Below are 25,658 nucleotides of genomic sequence, written 5' to 3'. Positions count from 1 at the left end.
TATTTTATTTATTTATTTATTTGATTTTTATGCCGCCCTTCTCCTTAGACTCAGGGCGGCTTACAACATGTTAGCAATAGCACTTTTTAACAGAGCCAGCCTATTGCCCCCACAATCTGGGTCCTCATTTTACCCACCTCGGAAGGATGGAAGGCTGAGTCAACCTTGAGCCGGTGGTGAGATTTGAACCGCTGACCTTCAGCTCTACAGTCAGCTTCAGTGGCCTGCATTACAGCACTCTACCTGCTGCGCCACCCCGGCTTATTTACTTGGAGTTATATCGTGTTTTTTAAAGGTTCCCTTTATTATTTTTGAGCAGTATAGATACAATACCAATGTAGATTCTTCTTCAAGCAGTTACAAGCAAGCGCACAGGCAGGAGAGAACAGTCAGTGTCATTTCAGAGTGGACTGAGAGAACAGAGTGGGCTAAGCCACGCCCAACTTTCCAGCTTCAGTTTCGATTCTCTGCACAGACTCAGAGATGTGCTTAGCTTGGCTGACTTAGTTGCTATGCCTGTTCACCGGCTGACCTTGTTACCATTGGCTCTCCCAGTTCAGGAATAATCTGACATTTCTTTATTTTCTTTAATCCCATCAGGTCGTAGGAGATGACTTATGGCCCCGGTTGAGTTCCTCGGAAGGTCTCCCTTTATTCTCCTGCAGCAGTCCTGACGTGTCGGACAGACGTCCAGAGCAAGACGGCGAAGTGACGAAGGACAATGAAGCTTGCTCGAGAGAGGCGGTGCTGCCGGACGAGAAGGGGGGTGGCAAAGCGCCCGGATTGCGGGCGCACGACTCATTCGGTCGAAGCCCCCCTGGGACTCTGTCTCCCTCCAACGCCAGGCATGTGGGGCCGGATCCCAAATCCTTCAAGGTCACCCCGAGTGTCGCCTCCAAGGTACAGGAAGCGGAGAGGACTCTATCAGTGGCCAGCTTCAAAAGGACATTGGAAGAATCCAACTCAGGGCCCGTGGTGAAGAAATCAAGACGCAACCTGACCCAAACTGTTGGCGGGCAGCCCGAAAGCCTTCCGCCCGCCCCCCAGCATAAAATCACCAGCAGGCTGGCCATGCGCCGAAGCGTACGAGGACAGAAAACGTTAGGGAGTCCCTTACTCCACCAAACTAGGAAAGCTCTGTGTGTTTTCTGAACCTTCTTCATCTCATCCAGAATTCCAACCCAATCTGGAGATTGGCCGAGAATTTAAAGCTGCAGTTCTGTTCTCTGCTCCCTTTTATTAAGGGGTGGGGGTGGGAAAATCATTATTATTTTTTAAAGTAGAAGAAGGAGAGTAAATTGAGACAGCTTTATACCAACCTTCTGCCCCCCTGTAATTTAACTGTGAATTTTCTAGACGTTCTTAGGAGGATAAAGAGGATGGTGTAAAATATATATATATATATGCGTAAATTTATATTCCTTCATACAACTTGTAGTCTCTTTCCCTGGGTACTTGCATCTATTGTTAGAACAAAGGTAAAAATAACAAAACAATATAAAACTTGCGTTGGGATGCTGCTTTATTTTTTAAATATGGCTGGGGGGGGTTAATTTAGTACAAAGTAATTAATTTGTATAACCATTCTGTGATGACCTCACAACTTTTTAACAAAAGTAAATTATTGAAAACAGAATGGGAGATACGTATTTTCGTAGTACTTAATACATTTTGCCTGGAATGCGCTCTATTAGAGAATACAATAGTAGGTCTATTTTCTTCCTTTTATTAACTTTTAGATTTGTCTATTCAGAATGAAATGTGTGCTGAGAAGATGTTGAGCTTTTATAACAGCTGTATAGCTGGGTTCTTGTGTTTTAATTAAATTAATTAAAATACTATGCAGTACTTTAGGTCTGGCTGTATTTGCATTTGGGTTTTGATTGATTGCTTGTTTGTTTGTTCAAGGGCCAGTATTTTAGTTAAACAAAAAGTTTTTCTCCATCAATTCTTGAGCTCCCAATTCTTGGGAGCTGCTTTTTGAAGTTCTCTTGATGATATATTTGGAATTATGATACATTCCTTTATGGACATATGAAATATTTTACTATTACAACCATCGAGGGCTCACTAAAGGTGACCACCAGAGATTTTTAAGTTATTGGGTTAGTTTTCTAGTTTTTCTTTGCATATGTTGTTGTTGTATACCTACTATAAAATAAAAGTGCTTAAAAACCTGTGGGTGCTTTCTGATTTTTGAAAACTATTTTAAAACATAGCTGCAGCTCAGGTTTACTATAATTTGTTTTTGAAAGAATTTTTTTCTTTAATATACAGAGTTTCCTCGATTTTTGCGGGGGATGCGTTCCGAGACTGCCCGCGAAAGTCGAATTTCCGCGAAGTAGAGATGCGGAAGTAAATACACCATTTTTGGCTATGGACAGTATCACAAGCCATCCCTTAAGACTTTAAACCCCTAAATTACCACTTCCCATTCCCTTAGCAACCATTTACTCACCATTATTACTGGTACTCACCATTGAATAAGACACTTAGTGATTCTGATATTTATAAACATAATTATTTATTAACAATAATTATTTTTTTTGTTATTTAATTGCAAAAATTATTAGTTTGGTGATGATGTATGATGTCATCAGGCGGGAAAAACCGTGGTATAGGAAAAAAACCGTGAAGTATTTTTTAATTAATATTTTTTGAAAAAACGTGGTATAGGCTATTTGTGAAGTTCGAACCCGTGAAAATCGAGGGAACACTGTACAGACAAATCTTTCAACAGAACAATAAAGTTAGAAGGAAAAATATCTCTCCCTCTCATTTATCTCCCTCATCCCTCTCTCATTTATCTCCGTCTCAATCTACATATCCATCCACCCATCCAACTATTCATGTCTCTTTCATTTGTCTCTCTCTCCTTGTGTCGTGACAAATAATAATAATAATAATAATAATAATAATAATAATAATAATAATAATGTATTAGATTTGTATGCCGCCCCTCTCCGAAGACTCGGAGCGGCTCACAACATAGCAGTAGTACAATACATTACAAATCTAATATTAAAATTTAAAAAGTCAATTAAAAACATTAACATAACATAATCAATATCATAAAATCAAAACTACACACTCTTACACATTCAACCCAATTAATCATACTACCGAGGTCAGAAAAAACAATGAAGGGAGGAAGTAATCATCCCCACGACTGGCGACAGAGATGAGTCTTCAACATTTTACGGAAGGCAAGGAGGGTGGGGGCGGTTTGAATCTCTGGAGGGAGTTGATTCTAGAGGGCCGGGGCTGCCACAGAGAAGGCTCTTCCCCTGGGCCCCGCCAGCCAACATTGTTTAGTCAACGGGACCCGGAGAAGGCCACCTCTGTGGAACCTAATCAGCCACTGGGATTCGTGCGACAGAAGTCGGTCTCGTAGGTATTCTGGTCCGATACAATGTAGGGCTTTATAGGTCATTACCAACACTTTGAATTGTGACCGGAAATTGATCGGCAGCCAGTCCAGGCCGCGGAGTGTTGATGAAATATGGGCATACCTAGGGAAGCCCATGACTGCTCTTGCGGCCGCATTCTGCGATTCTTGGGTTAGGAGTGGAACCTGATTCTAGGTTTCCCTTAGAGATGAAAAAAAGAAAGGAGATAGTTCACACCAATCCATTCAACAGACATTTCTCTTCCTTCTTTCTGCTGTATCCATCCACTGCTACATACAATGCCTTTGTATGAGCCATTCTAACCAGGCAGTGGTTAGAACGCAGTATTGCAGGGTAACACTGCTCACTGCCAGGAGTTCGATTCTCATCGGCTCAGCCTTCTGTGCTTCTGAGGTCGGTAAAACGAGGACTCAGATTGTTGGGGGCAAAATGCTTACTTTGTAAACCCCTTAGAAAGGACTGTAAAGCACTGAAGCGGTATATAATTCTAAGTGATATTGCTTACACAAAATATCCATCAAGAACCATCCATATTCATTCTCTGTGATCACATCACCTCAATGGATATCTTCTTGCACTGATTGACAAGATTTGAAGTTCAGTCCACTATCAATCATTGATTATTCCTTGTTGACTATCTTGTTTTATCCTCACCTGTTCTGTCGAGCTCTCTGGTAGAATCCTCCCAAAAATGCACAGATACAATTTCACACACACACACGTTTGAAAATTTAAAACAATGTTCTTTATACCGAAAATGCAAATAAACAGAGCACTTTTTTTGTATAGCAAACAGCACTTGTCTCCAAACAAATTGGTAATTTGTACAAGTCCCTTATCAGTTCTGTGATACTTAGCTTGCAGCTGTGAGGCAATTCACAGTCCTTCTTTCACAAAGTGAAACACACTTTGCTCTGGTTTAGTTTCAAAGTGGGGAAAAATCAGCACACAAAAGGCCAAAGTCAGTAAAGCAATCATAAAACACAACGATCAGATAATCCTCCACAATGGCCAAACCCACAGGTTGCTATTTATAGCAGCCTCACTAATGACCACAGCCCCACCCAACCACAGGTGGCCTCATTTTCTATGATAATAATCTCTCAGTTGTTGCCTATGCATCGCTCTCCGCATGTGTGGCTGTATCATTAACTCTTGTTCTGAATCCAAGGAGGAGCTAGATAATTGATCTCCTTCTGAGCTGTCTGCCACACTCTCCTCCTCCCTGTCACTCATGTCTTCTTGGTCAGAGGAGCCTTCATCAGCAGATTCCACCGGGGGCAAAACAGGCCTGCAGCATGTGGATGTCTCCCCCACATCCACAGTCCTTGGGGCAGGAGCTGGGCCAGAGCTAACCACAACAATGTGAAAGGGTTAAATAAGGTTCAGGAGGGAAATGTTGGAATTGGGAACGGAAGCAGAGTGCCAATCAATTATGAATCCAAGGAGGAGCTAGATAATTGATCTCCTTCTGAGCTGTCTGCCACACTCTCCTCCTCCCTGTCACTCATGTCTTCTTGGTCAGAGGAGCCTTCATCAGCAGATTCCACCGGGGGGGGGGGGGCAAAACAGGCCTGCAGCATGTGGATGTCTCCCCCACATCCACAGTCCTTGGGGCAGGAGCTGGGCCAGAGCTAACCACAGCACTCATCCATCCTCTTGAAGCTCATTCCCTACTAGCTCAGTCCTCCTGTTCTGACCTCAAACACAACAAACTCTCTGTAGTTGAAGCAATGATTCCTTTATTAGGAGTGCCAGCAGCCGTGGCAAGAAAAATATCTTTTACCTCAGGCTAACAAGTCTGTAGCAGGGAGATGAATAGTTGTCTGTCACACCTACTCATCTCCAGCCCGTTGCCTTTTCCCCCCAGAGCTCAGGTGGGACTTCGCTAGCAGTGGTGGCTTTTCCATCCCGAGGACCGGCCCATAGATTTCCGCTGCTCTCCTCTCATAGGAACATAGAAGATTGACGGCAGAAAAAGACCTCCTGGCCCATCTAGTCTGCCCTTATACTATATCCTGTAATAATAATAATAATAATAATAATAATAATAATAATAATAATAATAATAATAATAATTTATTAGATTTGTATGCCACCCCTCTCCATGGACTCGGAGCGGCTAACAACATTTTATTGTTCATTTTATTATTTTATCTTAGGATGGATATATGTTTATCCCAGGCATGTTTAAATTCATTTACTGTGGATTTACCAACCAAATGAGTATTTTATAAATTAACAGCCCTTAATTTTATGAAAATTAAGACCTTTTCACAAGTTCATATCCTGGTGTTTTAAAAAAGGCTACCTTATCAGACCTCGTTTTGTTCCCTCTACACTTTTCTATCTCTACAGTCCTGAAAGGTCTTCACTTTTTACGTCATCGCGACAAGCCGCCGCGAGACGTCACACGATCCTCAGTTTGCCCCTTCCCGAGTGGAAAGCGGTAAACAACCTTCCCTATTCGTCACTGGTGGGTGTGGCTTACGTATATCCGACAATCCCGAATCCCATTGGCTCTCTCCTCACCGGCTTCATTACCCGTCGAGCACCGCCTCCTCCTTTGAGGCCCGGATGTAAACAACTCTTCTCCCCCTCCCCCTTCCCCAGGTGGAAGAGTCAAAAGCATCCCCCAGCGTTCTCAACCTAGCTTAGTTGCAGCGATTGGGCAAGAAGGAAAGAGAGTCGGTGAGAGAGCGAGAGCGAGAGGGTCAACCACCCCCGGAGGTTGTTGCCGACTGCCCTGCTGCCTTTGCTGATTGGATTCGACGGCCGCACAGAGCCCGCCTTCCCTTGCCGGTCATTGGCTGTAGGAGCGGCGGCCGGTGAGAGGGTCCCAAATATTGCCGGGGAGCAGGGGGGCAGAAAAGCCAGGTTGTTCAACAGCAGCAGGTAAAGAGGGAGGGAGGGGTGGAAAATTGCGGGAAGCGCGAGCGGTGGGTGGGGCTTGTGAGGGCGGGAGAGGGGGAGCCGGGCTGACAGGAATTTTGAGGGGAGGGTCGCGCGCGCGTGTGTGAGGGAGCCAATTTGATGTGTGTGTGTATGTGGAGAGTTGGGGAGACACGTGACTGAGGCGGCTTTAAGGCTGAAGATTTAAAGGTCTCCCGAGATTGCCTTCTCCTTCCACGCCCCTTTTTACACCCCCTCACGGCAGCCCTGCCAGGTAGGCCAGCCTCAGAGGCAGCCATTGCCCCCAAAACCCATCATGCTGAGCCTTGTGAGGGCTGCCAAATATGGGGCACGGGCCTTCTTCCTTCTGCCGTCATGGCTGTGGCAACATAGAGCAGGGGGTCTCCAACCGTGGCCCCTTTAAGACTTGTGGACTTCAACTACCAGAATTCCTCAGCCAGCAACGCTGGCTGAGGAATTCTGGGAGTTGAAGTCCACAAGTCTTAAAGGGGCCAAGGTTGAAGACCCCTGATTTAAAGGACACCCCCTTTCCAGGGGAAATCTAATTTTAATAAATGTAGGTGAATAATTGACAGTAACTGATAATCTGCTTTAGGAGGAGGTTGGACTTCCCTGTTATTATTTGTCCCTTCCCTGTTATTATTTGTATTTTTTTTCTTTATCATTTATTAAAATTATCATTGCAGGAGATTGGACTAGAAGACCTCCAGAGTTCCTTCCAACTGTTACTCTGTTTTGTATTTTTTTTAATCATATTAAAATTATCACAGGGCAACAACGAGTCTACGGAGAGGGGCGGCATGCAAATCTAATAAATTGAATTGAACTGGACGGCCAGACATTGAAGTGGTGGCAGCTTTCTTTCTTTTCACTTTAGGAAGAAATTGTTCATTTTTCTTCATGTATTTTAATGATTGATTGATTAGCAATAGCATTTAGACTTATATACCGCTTCACAGTGCTTTACAGTCCCCTCTAAGCGGTTTACAGAGAGCCAGCATATTGTTCCCAACAATCTGGGTCCTCCTTTTACCCACCTTGGAAGGATGGAAGGCTGAGTCAACCTTGAGCCTACTGAGATTCGATCTGCCAAACTGCTGGCAGCCGATAATCAGCAGAAGTAGCTGGCAGTACTGCGCTCTAACCACTGTGCCACCAAGGGTTTTTTAGATTTTTTTATATGTATAATTGCTATTTTAGATTTTAATTATTAGATTTGTCTCTATGTACCGTTTTTTATCACTGTTGTGAGCCGCCCCGAGTCTACGGAGGGGGGCGGCATACAAATCTAATAAATATAAATACAAAATACAAATACAAGCAGGGGTGGGCTGCTGCTCGGATGGGGGGGAAACGCAGTGGGGTAGCGAAAATGGAGCTCCACCCCAGAGCACATTTTGCACTGAAAAATGTTGAAAGAAAATGCAGGGCGTCCTGCATAAGCCACGCCCACAGGGTGGTAGTAAAAAGTTTGGTAGCCCTTCACTGCCACCAAGGCTCTATATTGATTGATTAGAGTTGCAGGTCATCTAGTCCAACCCCCTGCTCGTGCAGAAGACCCTACACCGCCCCAGCTGGATGGCAGTCCAATCTCTTTTTGAAAATGTTGACTGTTGGGGCATTCACAACCTCTGCTGACAAGCTGTTCCAGTGGTTTTGTGTGTGTGTATTTACAGGTAGCCTTAGGACTGCAATTGAGCCTAAATTTTTTGTTGCTATGCAAGACATTTGTTGACTTGGACGTGTTATTTATGTTTAGCATGGGTGTAATGACATCTGGGTGTCAGTGGTGGTCATGAGTTAAGGATTACCTGTACAGATGCAGAATATTGCATAATTTCAATCTTCTTCCTTTTATTTTACTATCCCTAATGCTGGGACGAGATCTGGCTTTACCATCTTTCTGGCCACAGTTGTGAAGCGAATCACTGCCGTTGTTTAGTTAGTCATAATGGTTGTTAAGTGAATCTGGCTTCCCCATTGTCTTTAGTTGTCAGAATGTTGCGAAAAATGTCTCTGGAAGACTTCACCTGTCAGAAATATGAGCCAGTTACCAAGCATCTGAATTCTGATCACGTGACCACAGAGATGTTGTAAGTGTGAAAAACTTTCATGAGTCACTTTTTCCAGTGCTGATGTAACATTAAACAGTCACTAAATGGATAGTTGTAAGTCAAGGACTACCTGTATATTGAATTTATAAAGTTCTTAACAGGAGTCTGATTAAAAACTACACATACGATATAGTCGACAACAAGGGACTAAGGTGTGATATGGTTAGTTTATTTACAGTTTAGCATGATATTATAAAATCAGGAAGTGGTGGGGTCCTGCCGATATGGCTAATTGTGTGTAGCCCTGGCATGTGCACATGTGTTTCAGCAAGGTTTTCTGCTGCTGCACGTGCTTCTGCGCCAAAAACCTCACCAAAACAGGCGAGCACGTACATCCCTGTGCGAGATTTTGCTACCTGCACAGGAGCAGGAAGCAAATTTGCACTCAAACCCCTGCTCACGCACCAGAACTGCAGAGCTGTACAGAATTAGCCGTACCGACAGGAGCCCACAACTGGCTATAGGTGATTGATCAATCATGCCGTAGCATGTCGCATAAATGTACTATATATTAGAATCCAACAAGTAATTCTAGGATTGTGGGGTTCTTGGTGACCTCTGAGCTTGGTGGTTTTGTTTCGGTAATGTTTCATTACTAGATAACATCATCATTACTAAGTAACATTATCAGTGCTATAATGTAATGAGAACAAATTCTACTCTCTTTTAGCACTGCTGATATTACCTGGTTGGGTAATAAGATGTTTGCAAGGAAAAAAACCCAACTCAGAAAGCAATAAGCTCCGAGCTACAAATATTATTTTCCATTGATATTATGCTTTGGCTTAATAGATGAGACCAGATATTGGTTTTTGTGTAGGATAGAGGCAGGAATTAATTGAAAGCGCTATTAGATGTAATATACATCTAATGTTTGAATAAGGAATGAGTGAGGAGAATATTTGAACATATTATTTATGTTTAGCATGGGTGTAATGACTTCTGATAATACTGTATCACCAATAAAATAACATTACTGAATATTCAGTAACTAGAAATATGACCTGGAATATAAAGTGTATTTGCACAACATTCCTAACCATGGAAATTTTAATGATGATATATTCAATTAAACCAATTTTAAAGTTTGCAAAATACATGGAACTGTAAACTAAGCCATGACTGAGGTTCATTATCTCATACAAACCAAGCTACTGCAAACTCTAAAAAGGCCACTATTTTGATTAATCAGATTAATGAATAACACAATAACTATTCATCCTCCATGCCATTTTTCCCCCATTAGTGCAATACCCACGAGGCACCAAATGTGTTTGAATGGTATATGCTGCCAAGCAGCCTGATTGATGTGTGAATCTGGCTAATTTATTTCGTAAGCTGCGACTGAGCAAACAGTTCCTGTGTCCACATACTTGGCCATGGGGGAACTGACTCAATTTTCTAGATTTGCATGTTAACTATACACTAACCACATGATTAATGTGTGGGTCAGTGTGCTGAGCAAACACAGCCATCAGTGTGCATTGCCCACTGATAACCAATGGTGTGATTTGGCACGCTGCACTTTTAACTGCTTTTTAACTATTATTTGAGTGACTGCATTTTTTATTTATTTATATCAGGACATTAGAATAAGAAGCTGATTTATATAATTGGATGGGCCATTGTTGGGAGTGCTACCTGCATGTCACAGATGGGCCTTTGCTTGTTTGACCAGTTTCTGGCATTCTGCCGCTCGGTGCTGGTCTGCGGCCTGAGGGTTGAAATGAGCACCCCTGAGTTAATAGTATTAGGGAAGAATGGGATTGAAAGATCTTCTGTCTCGCATTTTGTACTGTATTTTAATGGCAGGGTGTAGAAAGCCCCAATGTTGATGGGGTTATCTGCTAATTTAAAAGGAAATGTGACTGAAAAAGCAAGAATATAGGTCTGTTTAAGGAACATCCTCCTTGATCCACAGCTCACATTAGAGAAACATCTTTCAGCTGTGGCGAGGGGGGCGTTTGCCCAGGTTCTCCTGGTGCACCAGTTGCGGCCCTATCTGGACCGGGAGTCACTGCTCACAGTCACTCATGCCCTCATCACCTCGAGGCTCGACTACTGTAACGCTCTCTACATGGGGCTACCTTTGAAAAGTGTTCGGAAACTTCAGATCGTGCAGAATGCGGCCGTGAGAGCTATCATGGGCTTTCCCAAATATGCCCATGTTACACCAACACTCCGCAGTCTGCATTGGTTGCCGATCAGTTTCCGGTCACAATTCAAAGTGTTGGTTATGACCTATAAAGCCCTTCATGGCACCGGACCAGATTATCTCCGGGACTGCCTTCTGCCGCACGAATCCCAGCGACCAGTTAGGTCCCACAGAGTTGGCCTTCTTTGGGTCCCGTCAACTAAACAATGTCGTTTGGCGGGACCCAGGGGAAGAGCCTTCTCTGTGGCGGCCCCGACCCTTTGGAACCAACTCCCCCCAGATATCAGAGTTGCCCCCACCCTCCTTGCCTTTCCTAAGCTCCTTAAAACCCACCTCTGTCGTAGGCATGGGGGAATTGAGACTTTCCCTCCCCCTAGGCTGATAAAATTTATGCATGGTATGTCAGTATGTATGATTGCTTTCTAAATTGGGATTTTAAATTAACTTAAATATTAGATTTGTTTACATTGTATTATTATTGCTGTTAGCCGCCCCGAGTCTGTGGAGAGGGGCGGCATACAAATCTGATTAATAAATAAATAAACAAACAAACATCTACAAGAGCACTTGATAGGGTGGGGAGTCAGAGAGACATACTACTAGAGGTTCTCTTGGGATGGGAAGGATAGGGACACCGGAAGTGTCTGAAAGTGTTTGGAGTGCCTCAAAAAAAGAATCCCTTTTCACTCTGTATGCAACAAATTCTTAGCTGCTTTTTCTTTTATGAAAGTGAGCACAAGAACAAGGGGGCACAATCTGAGCTTAGTTGGGAGAAAGATTAGAAGTAGCGTGAGAAAATATTATTTGACTGAAAGAGCAGTAGATGCTTGGAACAAACTTCCAGCAGACGTGGTTGGTAAATCCACAGGAACTGAATTTAAACGTGCCTGGGATAAACATAGATCCATCCTAAGATAAAATACAGGAAACAGTATAAGGGCAGACTAGATAGACCACGAGGTCTTTTTCTGCTGTCAATCTTCTGTGTTTCTATGTTTAATATGTAGCTGCTTTTGGAGTTTGAGATAGAACAGCAGGGGATGGAGTGGAAAGGAGGAGACAACTTTCTCTCTCTCTCTCTCTCCCCCCCCCCCCCTCTCTCTCTCTCTCTCTCTCTCTCTCTCTCTCTCTCTCTCTTTGTGAGCTCCCTCCCATTTTTGGATATACCAAGTGACTCAACAGAAACACAAACAAACACACGCACATATGTAGTCCTTGAGTTACAACTGTTTGTTTAATTATCATTCAAAGTTACAACAGTACTGAAAAAAGTGACTTATGACCATTTTCACACTTACCCCTGTGGCAGCTTCCCCATGGTACATGATCAAAATTCTGACGCTTGGCAACTGACTCATATTTATGATGGTTGCAGTGTCCTGGGATCAGGAAATCACCTTTTGTGAGCTTCTAACAAGCAAAGTCAATGGGGAAGTCAGATTCACTTAATGACTATTACTAATTGAACAATTGCAGGGATTCACTTAACAATCGTGGTAGGAAAGCTCATAAAATGGGGCAAAATTCACTTAACAACTGTTTCATTTAGCTACAGAATTGTTGGGCTAAATTGAGGTCACATGTCGAGGAATACCTGTACACATTTGGAGTTATGATTGACACAGTTCTACCAGCTTCAGATTTTTGGATTATCAAAACATACTGTGGCCCCCTGCTGGTCAGACATGTCCATGTTTATGTTTATTTAGATTTGTATGCCGCCCCTCTCCGCAGAGGGGAGTTCAATGACAGTTTTAAATGACAGTTCTTAGAAAACCGAAAATAATAATTAAAAAATAACTTGATCTTAGGAAACAACTATGTTGCTTTTCTTGGTGGGCATTTATGCTTCAAGAAGAACAAGGGGGGAAGGAATAGCTAAGAATTAATCTTAGAATCAATCTTCCCTTCTAACTTTGTATTTCTGTTAACATTTGTTAAATTTATTTGCACTTATCTCACCATGGGGCTACTCTAAGCAGTAGTTAAATTAAGCTTCACTGATTTTAGTGATAATTTTGGATGTCACACCAAACTATATTTTATGAGCTTTCCTGCCACTTGCTTGATTTTAGCTTAATGTGATTGGATGAAGTAACCGCAAAATTAGGACTGACTTGATTTTTCTACTACAGTGTTCCCTCAGTTTTCGCGGGGGATGCGTTCCGAGACCGCCCGTTAAGTCGAATTTCCGCGAAGTAGCGATGCGGAAGTAAATACACTATTTTTGGCTATGAACAGTATCACAAGCCTTCCCTGAACACTTTAAACCCCTAAACTGCAATTTCTCATTCCCTTAGCAACCATTTAGATTATTACTCACCATGTTTATTTATTAAAGTTTATTAAAAAAAATATTTATTAAAGGTGGACGAAAGTTTGGCAATGACGTATGACATCATCGGGTGGGAAAAACCGTGGTATAGGGGAAAAACCCGCGAAGTATTTTTTAATTAATATTTTTTTAAAACCGTGGTATACCGTTTCGCGAAGTTCGAATCCGCGAAAATCGAGGGACCACTGTACTTCTATCTACATAGGAAGGTGAGCAGAACTTTTTTTTTTCAGGCAGGGCTTTAGAGATTCCAATTCAAGGTTTTGAGCTGTGGGAGGTAAAATATGTCCTTGATCCATCATAACTTGCCTTTTCTGACCTGTGGGTTTTCTGTTTCCACACCTTATAATTTTGATTTCTTTTTTAAATAGTGCTGTTGATGAACACTGAAGAAGTTAGTGAGGAAGAGAATGTGAGACATAATTTAAAAAAACACTTTGGTTTTTTTGCTTCCAGGAATTTAGAACAGTAATGGCTGCTGAATCTCCCCGCCGTCCAAGCCGATGTACTGGAGGTGTGATAGTCCGGCCACAGGCTGTTACGTAAGTACTTAATAACAATAGCACTTAAACTTACATACTATTTCACAGTGTTTTACAGCCTTCACTAAGTGGTTTACAGAGCCAGCCTCTTGCCAACAATCTAGGTCATTATTTTATTGACCTCGGAAGGATGGAAGACTGAATCAACCTTGAGCTGGTCAGAATCAAACACATGGCAGTGAGCAGAGTTAGCCTGCAATACTGCATTCTAGCCACTATGCCAACATCACTTTATAGATAAAATTCCATATAGTTTGTTCTGTCGAGCTATCTGGTAGACTCCTCCCGAAAATTCACAGGTACAAATTTCAGACACACACATGTTTGAAAATTTAAAACAATGTTCTTTATAATGAAAATTCACTTAAACCAAGCCCTCTTTTGGTATAGCAAAGAGCACTCGTCTCCAAACAAACTGGTAATTTGTACAAGTCCCTTATCATTTCTGTGATACTTAGCTTGCAGCTGTGAGGCAATTCACAGTCCTTCTTTCACAAATTGAAACACACTTTGCTCTGGTTTAGTTTCAAAGCGGGGGAAAATCAGCACACAAAAGGTCAAAGTCAGTAAAGCAGTCATGAAACACAATGATCAGATAATCCTCCACAGTGGCCAAACCCACAGGCTGTAATATATAGCAGCCTCCCTAATGACCACAGCCCCACCCAACCACAGGTGGCCTCATTTTCTTTGATAATAATCTCTCAGTTGGTGTTGCCTATGCATCGCTCTCTGCATGCGTGGCTGTATCATTAACTCTTGTTCTGAATCCAAGGAGGAGCTAGATAATTGATCTCCTTCTGAGCTGTCTGCCACACTCTCCTCCTCCCTGTCACTCATGTCTTCTTGGTCAGAGGAGCCTTCATCAGCAGATTCCACCGGGGGCAAAACAGGCCTGCAGCATGTGGATGTCTCCCCCACATCCACAGTCCTTGGAGCAGGAGCTGGGCCAGAGCTAACCACAACATAGTTCATGTAGAGTTCCAAAGATGAAGAGATGAAACTGAAATTTGTCTGCTGCTGAAGTGTGCTAAACACGTTATGGAGTGATGGAATGAAGGTTTTGATGGTGGGTTATTTCAGTGTCCACTTTGGAATTGCTTTGTCTGATACAAGCCAAAGTTCAAAGCAGCTGTAACAACTATGAAATGTCATAATTAATCTCAAATCTTAATTCTCTACGAGCATTCCAAACGCTGTCATTTTCTTTGAACTCCCCTCCAACTTTTGAAGTCAGTTTTTTTTAATTTTTCTAGCAATTTGTAGGTACATTTACTTTTACAAAATTGTTCATAGTTGTTCATGTTATGTTCTGGTGAATTCCAATAATGAAAATATCAAAGTTGACATTGGAAAAACCTGTAGCCTTCAGAAAAAAATGTACTTTCAATCTCGCTACTTCCAATGTTTCCTATCTTTTTTTCTCATTTTATGCCCTTCATTTCTTTGGGTCACTGACACTGTTCCTTAGTCCCATTCTGTGATGTGCGTGATGCTACTTAACCTGTAATCTCACTATGGACATGTATGTATGTATGTATGTATGTATGTATGTATGTATGTATGTATAGAAACATAGAAACATATAAGACTGAAGGCAGAAAAAGACATCATGGTCCATCTAGTCTGCCCTTATACTATTTCCTGTATTTTATCTTAGGATGGATATATGTTTATCCCAGGCATGTTTAAATTCAGATACTGTGGATTTATCTACCACGTCTGCTGGAAGTTTGTTCCAAGGATCTACTACTCTTTCAGTAAAATAATATTTTCTCATGTTGCTTTTGATCTTTCCCCCAACTAACTTCAGATTGTGTCCCCTTGTTCTTGTGTTCACTTTCCTATAAAAAACACTTCCCTCCTGGACCTTATGTATGTATATATGGCGTAAGCCGCCGCGAGTCCCTGGAGAGGGCCGGCATATAAATCCAAATCAATCCATCAATCTATCCATTGCAGGTTTTTTTAATGGATATTCTTCTTTCTGTTCCAGGGAGCAGTCCTACATGGAAAGTGTTGTCACATTTCTGCAAGATGTCGTACCACAGGCAAGTGCAACCAGTTTGTTGCAGTGTTTTAAACCAGTGCCGCCCCCGCCCCCCCAACCTTTTGGGCACCAGGGACTGGTTCCGTGGAGAGAGGTTTCTCCATGGACCAGATCGAGCGTGGATTTGTATGCTGCCTGCATCCCGTAGATGGGGCAATACTTGTTTACGTGGCCCAGTTTCTGGCGTGCCTCATCCCAGTCCACAGATCGGGGTTTGGGGGACCTCTGTTTTAAACTTTGGCTTCTTGAAATGGGTACCCCCAAAGATAGTTAAATTAATTCAGGAAAAAGCTTATGAAATTACATTAATCAGTGGGTCGTAGCTTATATGTCACAGTAAGTCATAATGTGAGTTTCGCCTTAGTATGTTATACAAATGAGTTGTATGCTTTAAAATAAATTAAATTCAGGTTATGAGTATTTATGTGGTTGTAATCACAATGGGACCACAGATGAATAGAAGTCTTTATTGGCCAGGTATGATTGGACACACAAGCAATTTGTCTTTGGTGCAGATGCTCTCGGTGTACATAACAAAAAAGAGACATTTGTCAAGAATCATGAGGTACAACACTTAATGATTGTCATAGGGATCAAATAAGCAATCAGGAAACAATATTAATATAAATTGTAAGGATACAAGCAACAAGTTACAGTCATACAATCATAAGTGGGAAGAGACGGGTAGTTAGGAGTCTGCTTGAACAGGAATATCCATACTACAGTGTTCCCTCAATTTTCGCGGGTTCGAACTTTGCGAAAAGTCTATACCACGGTTTTTCAAAAATATTAATTAAAAAATACTTTGCGGTTTCCCCCCCCTATACCACGGTTTTTCCTGCCCGATGACGTCATATATCATCACCAAACTTTCGTCCACCTTTAATAAATATTTTTTTCAATAAACGTTAATAAAGAAACATGGTGAGTAATAATCTAAAAGGTTGCTAAGGGAATGGGAAATTGCAACTTAGGGGTTTAAAGTGTTAAGGGATGGCTTTGTTGTGATATTGTTCATAGCCACAAATAGTGTATTTACTTCCGCATCTCTACTTCGCGGAAATTCAACTTTCGCGGGCGGTCTCGGAACGCATCCCCAGCAAAAATCGAGGGAACACTGTACATAGAATTGTAGGTGAAATAAAAATACACCATGTCATCCAGCAACTAGCAGAAAACTAGTAGCTGTGTAATGTAATATGAAGATTTGAAAAGGACAGCACACATACAGGCAGCCAGGATAGTAAAACTCTGTACTATTTTTGGAGTCAGGATGCAATATTTTATTTATTAGATTTTTATTTGCTTGTATTACTTGATGAACAACTCAAGCTGGCAAACACATCTAACACTTACTTGTTTGTTTGTTTATCAAACATGTATAGGATAGTGATAATTTGTATAAACATAGCATAAGTAAAAAGGGGAAATAAAAAAGGACAGTAGGACAGGGACGGTAGACACTGGTCCACTTATGCACGCCCCTTACAGAACTCTTAGAAACGGGGAGAGGTCAACTGTAGACAGTCTAAGGTTTTTGGGGGGTTTGGAGAAGAAACCACAGAGTCAGGTAGGGCATTCCAGGCATTGATCACTCTATTGCTGAAGTTGAATTTTCTGCAGTCGATTTTAGAGCAGTTTACATTTCATTTGAATATTTTACGTGCTCGTGTATTGCTGCGGTTGAAAGTGAAGTAGTCCTCCTCCTCCTATTTTCCCCACAATGACAAACCTTTGAGGTGGGTTGGACTGAGAGGGAGAAGGACTGGTCCAAAGTTGCCCCGCTGGCTTTCATAGCTAAGGCAGGACTAGAACTCATGGTCTCCTGGCGATTGGCCCAAAGAAACGCAACCAGCTTTCATGTCTAAGGTGGGGCTTGAACTCAGTTTCCTGGTTTTTATGCCACCACCTTAACCAATGCAGCAGATTGGCTCTGTAGTAGGTTCACAAAACAACTTTTAACTGCGCAGCTGAGTCTTTTCGTTTTGAACCACATCTTTTTTTTCTTACAGGCTTATAGCAGTACAGCTCCCACAGAAGAAAAAGAGAAAATTGTATGGATCAGATTTGAAAATTCTGACTTGAATGGTAAGTCTCCCTCCCGCCATCCCATCCTCAGCTTCCCACTCCAATTCGTGGCCTTGCGCTTTCTGTTCAGTTTTGTGGCGCCTGCATTTTAAGAGCTCTCTCTCTCCACATCAGAGGGTTAACAAATGGGAGCCGTCCTTGCTTGGACAGCCTATACCCGTGATGGCGAACCTTTTTTTGTTCAGGTGCCAAAAGAGTGTGCGTGTGTGTGTGCTATCGTGCATGCGTGAGTGCCCATATCCATAATTCAATGCCTGGGGAGGGCGAAAACAGTTTCCTTTGCAACCCGGAGGCCCACTGGAGGACCAGAAACAGCCTGTTTCCCAACTTCTGGTGGGCCCAGTAGGCTCAGGTTTTGCCCTCCACAGGCTCCAAAGGCTTCCCTGGAGTCCGGGGAGGGTAAAAACGCCCTCCCCCACCCCCCCGGAGGCTCTCTGCAAGCCAAAAACACCCTCCCAGAGCCTCTGTGCGAGCCAAAAATCAGCTGGCTGGCACACACATGCACGTTGGAGCTGAGCTAAGGCAACGGCTCGCGTGCCAGCAGATATGGCTCCGCGTGCCACCTGTGGCACCCGTGCCATCGGTTCGCCATCACTGTCCTAGACCTATGATGGCAAACCTATGGCACCCATGCCACAGGTGGCACGCGGAGCCATATCGGAGGGCATATGAGACTTTGCCATGTTACCGTTCCAGCGTGCATGCATGTGCTGGCCAGCTGATTTTTGGCCTTGGGAAAAGCCGTTTTGTCCTCCCCCAACAGACAAACTGAAAGTTTGGAAAAATGCACTTCTGGTTTGCCTGTTGTGCTGTTTTTTGCATTCCGGAGGGTTCTGGGAAGCTTCCTGAAGCCCCAGAGTGCAAAAAACAGCACAACGGCAAACCGGAAGTACGTTTTCCCAAACTTCCCGTTTGTCCATTTTTTTCACCTACAAGGCTTCAGAAAGGCCTGTGTGCATGTGTGGGGGGAGCGCAAGGGGGGGCGCATGGGTGGGTGGGGTCTGGAAGGGGTGTGGGCACGTGCACGCATCTAGCTTACCCACACACACCCATTTTGGCATGCAAACCAAAACAGGTTTGCCATCACCGGCCTATTCCGATAGTTCCCCACATACAACCACAACTGAACTGAAAAATCTCCTTGCTAAGTAAGACAGCTGTTAAAGTGCTCCGTATTGTGACATTTTTTGCCACAATTAAGCAAATCCCTGCAGTTCTTAAGGGAATTGTGTGGTTGTTGCACAAATTTGGTTTCCCTCAATGACTTTGCTGGTTGGAAGGTTAGAACCGGTGATCACGTGTTTTGTTGTTTGCATGTATCTTTGGTAGAAGGTCAAAGCCTTGCCTAAAATATGGGCAAGTTAATGAAATAACATGTTTCCTCCCCCCCGTTAATTTCTCTAGAGATAATGGAATTTTTTTGTTTCATTTCTGTGCCACCCGTCCTGCTATCCAAAGTAACTCTTTGGACTCCATAGAAGCATTGTCCTAGTCTGGCGTTTCTGGATTTGATTCCCTTTTTTAAATGACTTGCTTTCTTTTTAAATTTAATTTAATTTTAATTTATTTAACTTTTAAGCTGCCCAATTCTTAGTGGACTCTGGGTGGCGTACAGTCATAGGCAATACAAAACAATAAAATATATAACATTAAATAACACAAGAAATATAAAACAGTAAAAAAACACAAACAAACATTAATTCAATAACATTTTTATTTTATGTTTTTAAGATACATTAAGGAATGTGGAGCTGCATGAGATGCACAGCACTGGAAACGAGCCTCCTCTTCTGCTCATGATTGGCTACAGTGATGGGATACAGATATGGAACATACCTGTGAGTATCTCGTGGCTGAGAAGGAAAGGGAAGGATTAGCAGACAGTAAGCAGGCTTTAAATGAATAGAATAGAATATTAGAGTTGGAAAGGACCTTGGAGGTCTTCCGGTCCAACCCCCTGCTTAGGCAGCAAACGCTATATTACTTCAGACAAATGGTTATCCAAAATCTTTAAAACTTCCAGTGTTGGAGAATTCACCATTTCTGGTGGCAAGTTGTCCCACTGGTTAATTGTTCTCGCTGTCAGGAAATTGTTTCTTTGTTTGTTTGTTTGTGTTCTGATGGGCTCTCTGGTAGAATCCTCCCAAAAGTTCACATGTACAAATTTCAGATACACACACACGTTTGAAAATTCAAAACAATGTTCTTTATCATGAAAATTCACTTAAACCAAGCCCTCTTTTGGTATAGCAAAGAGCACTCGTCTCCAAACAAACTGGTAATTTGTACAAGTCCCTTATCAGTTCTGTGATACTTAGCTTGCAGCTGTGAAGCAATTCACAGTCCTTCTTCTTTCACAAAGTGAAACACACTTTGCCCTGGTTTAGTTTAAAGCGGAGAAAAATCAGCACACAAAAGGTCAAAGTCAGTAAAGCAGTCATGAAACACAATGATCAGATAATCCTCCACAATGGCCAAACCCACAGGCTGCTCTTTATAGCAGCCTCACTAATGACCACAGCCCCACCCAACCACAGGTGGCCTCATTTTCTTTGATAATAATCTCTCAGTTGTTGTTGCCTATGCATCGCTCTCCGCATGCGTGGCTGTATCATTAACTCTTGTTCTGAATCCAAGGAGGAGCTAGATAATTGATCTCCTTCTGAGCTGTCTGCCCCACTCTCCTCCTCCCTGTCACTCATGTCTTCTTGGTCAGAGGAGCCTTCATCAGCAGATTCCACCGGGGCAAAACAGGCCTGCAGCATGTGGATGTCTCCCCCACATCCACAGTCCTTGGGGCAGGAGCTGGGCCAGAGCTAACCACAACAGTTTGTTTGTTTGTTTGTTTGTTTGTTTGTTTGTTTGTTTGTTTGTTCGTTCATTCATTCATTCATTCATTCATTCATTCATTCATTCATTCATTCATTTATTGGACTTGTATGCCGCCCCTCATTGTGCACTTGGGACGGCTCACAACGTATCAATTAAAACAATATACAATAACATACCTGATCCAATTAATATAAATAACTGCTTCTTGTCCTGCCTTCTGGTGCTTTGGAGAATAGCTTGACTCCCTCTTTTGTGGTGCAACCCCTGGGGATATCGGAAAACTGCCACCATGTCACTCCTAGTCTTTCTTTTCATTAAACTAAACTCGGGTAAAACCCAGCAGGTTCTAATAGATTCTGGAGAACTGGAGTGGAAAATCTGAGTAGGTGGGAGAACAAATAAACACAACCTCTGGCTGGCCCCAGAGTGGGGAGGGAATGGGGATTTTGCAGTATCCTTCCCCTGTCAGGGCCACCAAGCCACGGCCACAGAACCAGTAGTAGAAAAAAATTGGATTTCCCCGCTGACTAAATCCAATTCCAGCAAGAATTTCAGAGTGGGGGAGATGCCTGTGGAGACTCTGAGCCCTCCAGGAGATGGCTGTCCCAAAAGGTGCTTTTTCAAAAGGCAACTGGACTTTCTTTTTCCTTGAAGACATTTCTCTTCTCATCCAAGAAGCTTCTTCGGCTGTGACCTCAACGACTCTCAACAACCAGATGACTGCAAGGAATGTAAATCCTTCCATCCTTCACCATTCAGCCAGAATTGAAGAAGCTTCTTCGATGAGAAGCAAAATGTCATTTGGGTTAAGCGAGGGAGTATAATTAGTTTTACAATAAGGGTTTTTTAATTGTTTTAGTATTGGATTTACATGCTGTTTTTAATTATTGTTATTATTATTATTTTTATTATTATTTATTAGATTTGTATGCTGCCCCTCTCCGTAGACTCGGGGCGGCTCACAACAATAACAAAGACAATGTAATAAATCTAATAATTTATAAAACACTAAAACCCCCATTATTAAAAGCAAGCATACACACAAACATACCATCTATAAACTATATAGGCCTGGGGGAGATGTCTCAGTTCCCCCATGCCTGATGGCAGAAATGGGTCTTAAGAGCTTTACGAAAGGCAAGGAGGGTGGGGGCAGTTCTGATCTCCAGGGAGAGCTGGTTCCAGAGGGTCGGGGCCGCCACAGAGAAGGCTCTTCTCCTGGGTCCCGCCAAATGACATTGTTTAGTCGACGGGATCTGGAGAAGGCCAACTCTGTGGGACCTAATCGGTCGCTGGGATTTGTGCGGCAGCCCCGAGTCTATGGAGAGGGGGCGGCATACAAATCCAAAAAATAAAATAAATAAATAAATAAATAAATAAATATAAACTCTGTCCTCTGATGTGAAGGTTATAAACCTAGTGGGTGTGTGGGTGTGTGGATGTGACTTTTCCGATGAATGAAAGAAGAGGTAGCACCAGAAACGTTGTCTGCTCCTCTGAATGGCCAAAGGATACATTTTGTGCAAAAAACCGAGCTTGGATCACGGACATCTTTAATTAAAAGGAGTGTAAGAAGAACTTAAAGGGAGAGGGCAAGTTGCCATCTTGAGATGCTGGAGAACTATTAATACAGGATGTGGTAGATATCTAAATGGATCTGGTATAAAAATAATTTTCCTGGCTTATTTTTAAGTCTGAGAATTTAGGAGGATTTCCCCAGGTCAAGTCTGATTCAGAAGCTCGTCTTACTCACATAACAGACAATGTGGATAATTTTCTATCCTGATGTAAATCAATTATTCATTCATTCATTCATTTTGTCCAATACACAATAATACACAGTGAAGGTGATAGAGGATACTGGAATTTTGTATTGTCCCAGAAACAGCTGGATTAGATTGACTATTATTTTTATTTTTATTTATTTGTTTTGTTTTGTTTTACATTTTATTTTATGTTATTTTGTTATTATTTTATTTCAATTCATTTTAATATTTTATTTTACTTTTTCCACTACTGTTTGTAGGCAGGCAATTGCTAGGTAAATCACATCTGATTTTGTAACCCTTTTTGTGATGGTTGTTAAATGAATCACTGCAGTTGTTAACTGAATCATGTGGTTGTTAAATGAATTTGGCTTTCCCCATTGACTTTGCTTGTCGAAACCTAACTGGGAAGGTTGCAAATGCAGATTACGCCCCACCCGCCTCACCCGCCGGTCACTGCAACCATCATAAATATATGCTGATTGCTAAGCACCCAAATTTTGATTGTGTTCAGTTCTGGAGACCTCACCTACAAAAAGATATGGATAAAATTGAACGGGTCCAAAGACCCGCTACAAAATTGGTGGAAGGTCTTAAGCATAAAACATATCAAGAAAGACTTCATGAACTCAATCTGTATAGTCTGGAGGACGGAAGGGAAGGGGGGCACATGATTGAAACGTTTAAATATGTTAGAGGGTTAAATAAGGTTCAGGAGAGAAGTGTTTTTAATAGGAAAGTGTCACAAGAACAAGGGGACACAATCTGAAGTTAGTTGGGGGAAAGATCAGAAGCAACGTGAGAAAATATTATTTTACTGAAAGAGTAGTGGATGCTTGGAGCAAACTTCCAGCAGATGTGGTTGGTAAACCCACAGGAACTGAATTTAAACATGCCTGGGATAAACATATATCCACCCTAAGATAAAATACAGGAAATAGTATAAGGGCAGACTAGATGGACCATGAGGTCTTCTTCTGCCGTCAATCTTCTATGTTTCTGTGATCATGTGACTGTTGGGAATGCTGCAACAGTTTTCAGAGTGAGGACTGGTTATTAGTTTCAGGACCTGTTGTAAGTCACTTTTTTCCCCAGTGCTCCTGTAATTTCAAATGATTGCTAAATGAATTGGTTGTAAGTTGAGGACTGCCTGTATCTACGGCTATGTACAGGTAGTCCTCGACTTACAACAGTTCATTTAGTGACTGTTCAAAATTACAGTGGCACTGAAAAAAGGTGATTTATGACCATTTTTCACATTTACAACTGTTGCAGCCTCCCCCCTGGTGACGTGATCGAACTTCAGACCCTTGGCTAACTGACTCCTATTTATGATGGTTCTAGCGTCCTGGGGCCACGTGATCCCCTTTTGCGATCTCTTGACCAGCAAAGTAATTAATAATAATAATAATAATAATAATAATAATAATAATAATTATTATTATTATTATTATTATTATTATTATTATAGTCAATGGGGAAGCCGGATTCAATGAACAATCAGGTGACTAACTTTTCAACTGCAGTGATTCACTTAGCAACTGTGGCAAGGAAGGTCATAAAATGGGCACTCACTTAACAAATGCCTCAAATGTCTTTTTTGGCACAATTGTCGTTGTAACTCGAGGACTACCTGTGTTCTTAAGACAGGAGTGATATGGGTTTTTCCCTCTTGAAAAGATTTTTCCCCCACTATGGCTGTCATTTCTACAAATGAACAGTAGGTGTCGCTAAAGTACTGAGCAAGATTGTTTCAGTAACTTGGTAGTGGTCAAGGGGAACAATAGAAATAGGAGAATATTTTGCTTTATGGAGGGTTACTCAAGTAAAGGATGTGGGTTCTTGTGCTCTCTGCCCCCCCCCTTCTCCCCACCCTAGCCAATGCTGCCCTTAAGAGAACCTTTTCCACTTGTGAAGAATTGTGGGATTTTTTTCCATTCACAGAAGTACATTAGGTGGAGAATTGACCTAGGTCAGGGGTCTTCAAACTTGGCAACTTTAAGACTTGTGGACTTCAGCTCCCAGAATTCTCCAGAATTCTGGGAATTGAGACCCCTAAGTCTTAAAGTTGCCAAGTTTGAGGACCCCTGCCTTGGTATACTATCCTACTCTCTGTTGAGACTATATATTTTAAGGGAAATTCTTGAGCTGATGGATTTCTTCAGAGAGAAAAATGTTTGTTTGAACCTCACAGGTGTACTGCTAATGTAGTAAGTTGTGAGAATGTCTATGGAGATTCCCAATGATTCAGTTCATTAGTTGCCATAAAGATTCTTTTGTAAAACTGGGCTTTCTTGGGGTGGTTTTTTCCCTCCCTTGAAAAATGCTTCCCTTCTCATCCAATAAACTTCCTCAGTTCTCTGCTTCTTCAGACCCAAAGAAGTTTCTTGGATGAGAAGCGAAACATTTTCTAGAAGGGGGGAAAAAGTCCAGTTACCCTTAAAAAAAGTACCTTTGGGATAAACTCTTAAGAAATTGCTTACAATTACAATTGGGACCAAAATTTCCACTGCTAAGCAAAGCAGTCCTTCAGTGGGTTGGGCCTGATTTTACAACCTTTTCTTGCCAGGGTTATTAAGCGAACTATCGCAGTTATTAAGTGAGTCATACAGTTGTTAAGCAAACCCAGCTTCTCCCATCGACTTTGCTTCTTATTATTTATTTTATTTATTTATTTATTATTTGGATTTGTATGCCGCCCCTCTCCAAAGACTCGGGGCGGCTCACAACAAGTGAAAAACAATCCAATACATAATCCAATTAATTAAAATATTAAAAGTTTAAAAAAACCCCTATACTAACATTCTTGCATCGCAAATGTAGTCATATATCCATGCTGGTTGCCAAAAGCCTGAATTTTGATCACATGATCATGAAGATACTGCGCTAGTTGTAAGTGCCAAGTCTGCTCACTCTTTTCAGTGCTTGTTGGTTGGTTATTTATTTATTCATTCATTCATTCATTCATTCATTTGTCCAATACACAAATACATGGGAAGAAAATAAACATGAAGTTATATATATAAGGATAAAAGTGAAAATAGAAGAGAAGATATATGAAAGGAAGAAAATATATATGATATATGAGATAAAGGAAAGACAATTGGACAGGGGACGAAAGGCACACTAGTGCACTTATGTACGCCCCTTACTGGCCTCTTAGGAACCTGGAGAGGTCAATCGTGGAGAGTCTAAGGGAGAAATGTTGGGGGTTAGGGGTTGACACTGTTGAGTCCGGTAGTGAGTTCCACGCTTTGACAACTCGATTGTTAAAGTCATATTTTTTACAGTCAAGTTTGGAGCGGTTTGTATTAAGTTTGAATCTGTTGCGTGCTCTTGTGTTGTTGCGGTTGAAGCTGAAGTAGTCATTGAACGGTAGGACGTTGCAGCATATGATCTTGTGGGCAATACTCAAATTGTGTTTCAAGCACCGTAGTTCTAGGCTTTCTAGAC

General features: G+C 42.0%; 2 protein-coding genes across 2 annotated transcripts in view; both read left to right on the top strand.

The window, feature by feature from the left end:
• The window catches only part of PPM1D (protein phosphatase, Mg2+/Mn2+ dependent 1D), a 39,912-nt gene extending 37,735 nt beyond the window's left edge, over positions 1-2,177 (top strand). Inside the window, exon 6 of the mRNA XM_070735382.1 lies at positions 601-2,177. Within this exon, the coding sequence (XP_070591483.1) occupies positions 601-1,152 (552 nt within the window). The 3' untranslated portion in view covers positions 1,153-2,177. The remainder of the gene's footprint in view (positions 1-600) is intronic.
• Positions 2,178-6,218: 4,041 nt separating this feature from the next.
• BCAS3 (BCAS3 microtubule associated cell migration factor) overlaps positions 6,219-25,658 on the top strand; it is an 845,338-nt gene continuing 825,898 nt past the window's right edge. The window contains 5 exon segments of the mRNA XM_070735381.1: positions 6,219-6,305; positions 13,384-13,469; positions 15,466-15,520; positions 17,532-17,607; positions 19,339-19,445. Of these exon segments, the coding sequence (XP_070591482.1) occupies positions 13,399-13,469; positions 15,466-15,520; positions 17,532-17,607; positions 19,339-19,445 (309 nt within the window). The 5' untranslated portion in view covers positions 6,219-6,305; positions 13,384-13,398.

This window comes from Erythrolamprus reginae, chromosome 1 (genome assembly GCF_031021105.1).
Source record: "Erythrolamprus reginae isolate rEryReg1 chromosome 1, rEryReg1.hap1, whole genome shotgun sequence".
Taxonomy (NCBI): domain Eukaryota; kingdom Metazoa; phylum Chordata; class Lepidosauria; order Squamata; family Dipsadidae; genus Erythrolamprus; species Erythrolamprus reginae.
The sequence above is the reverse complement of the archived record's forward strand: the minus strand, read 5'-3'. Positions and strand labels throughout refer to the sequence as shown.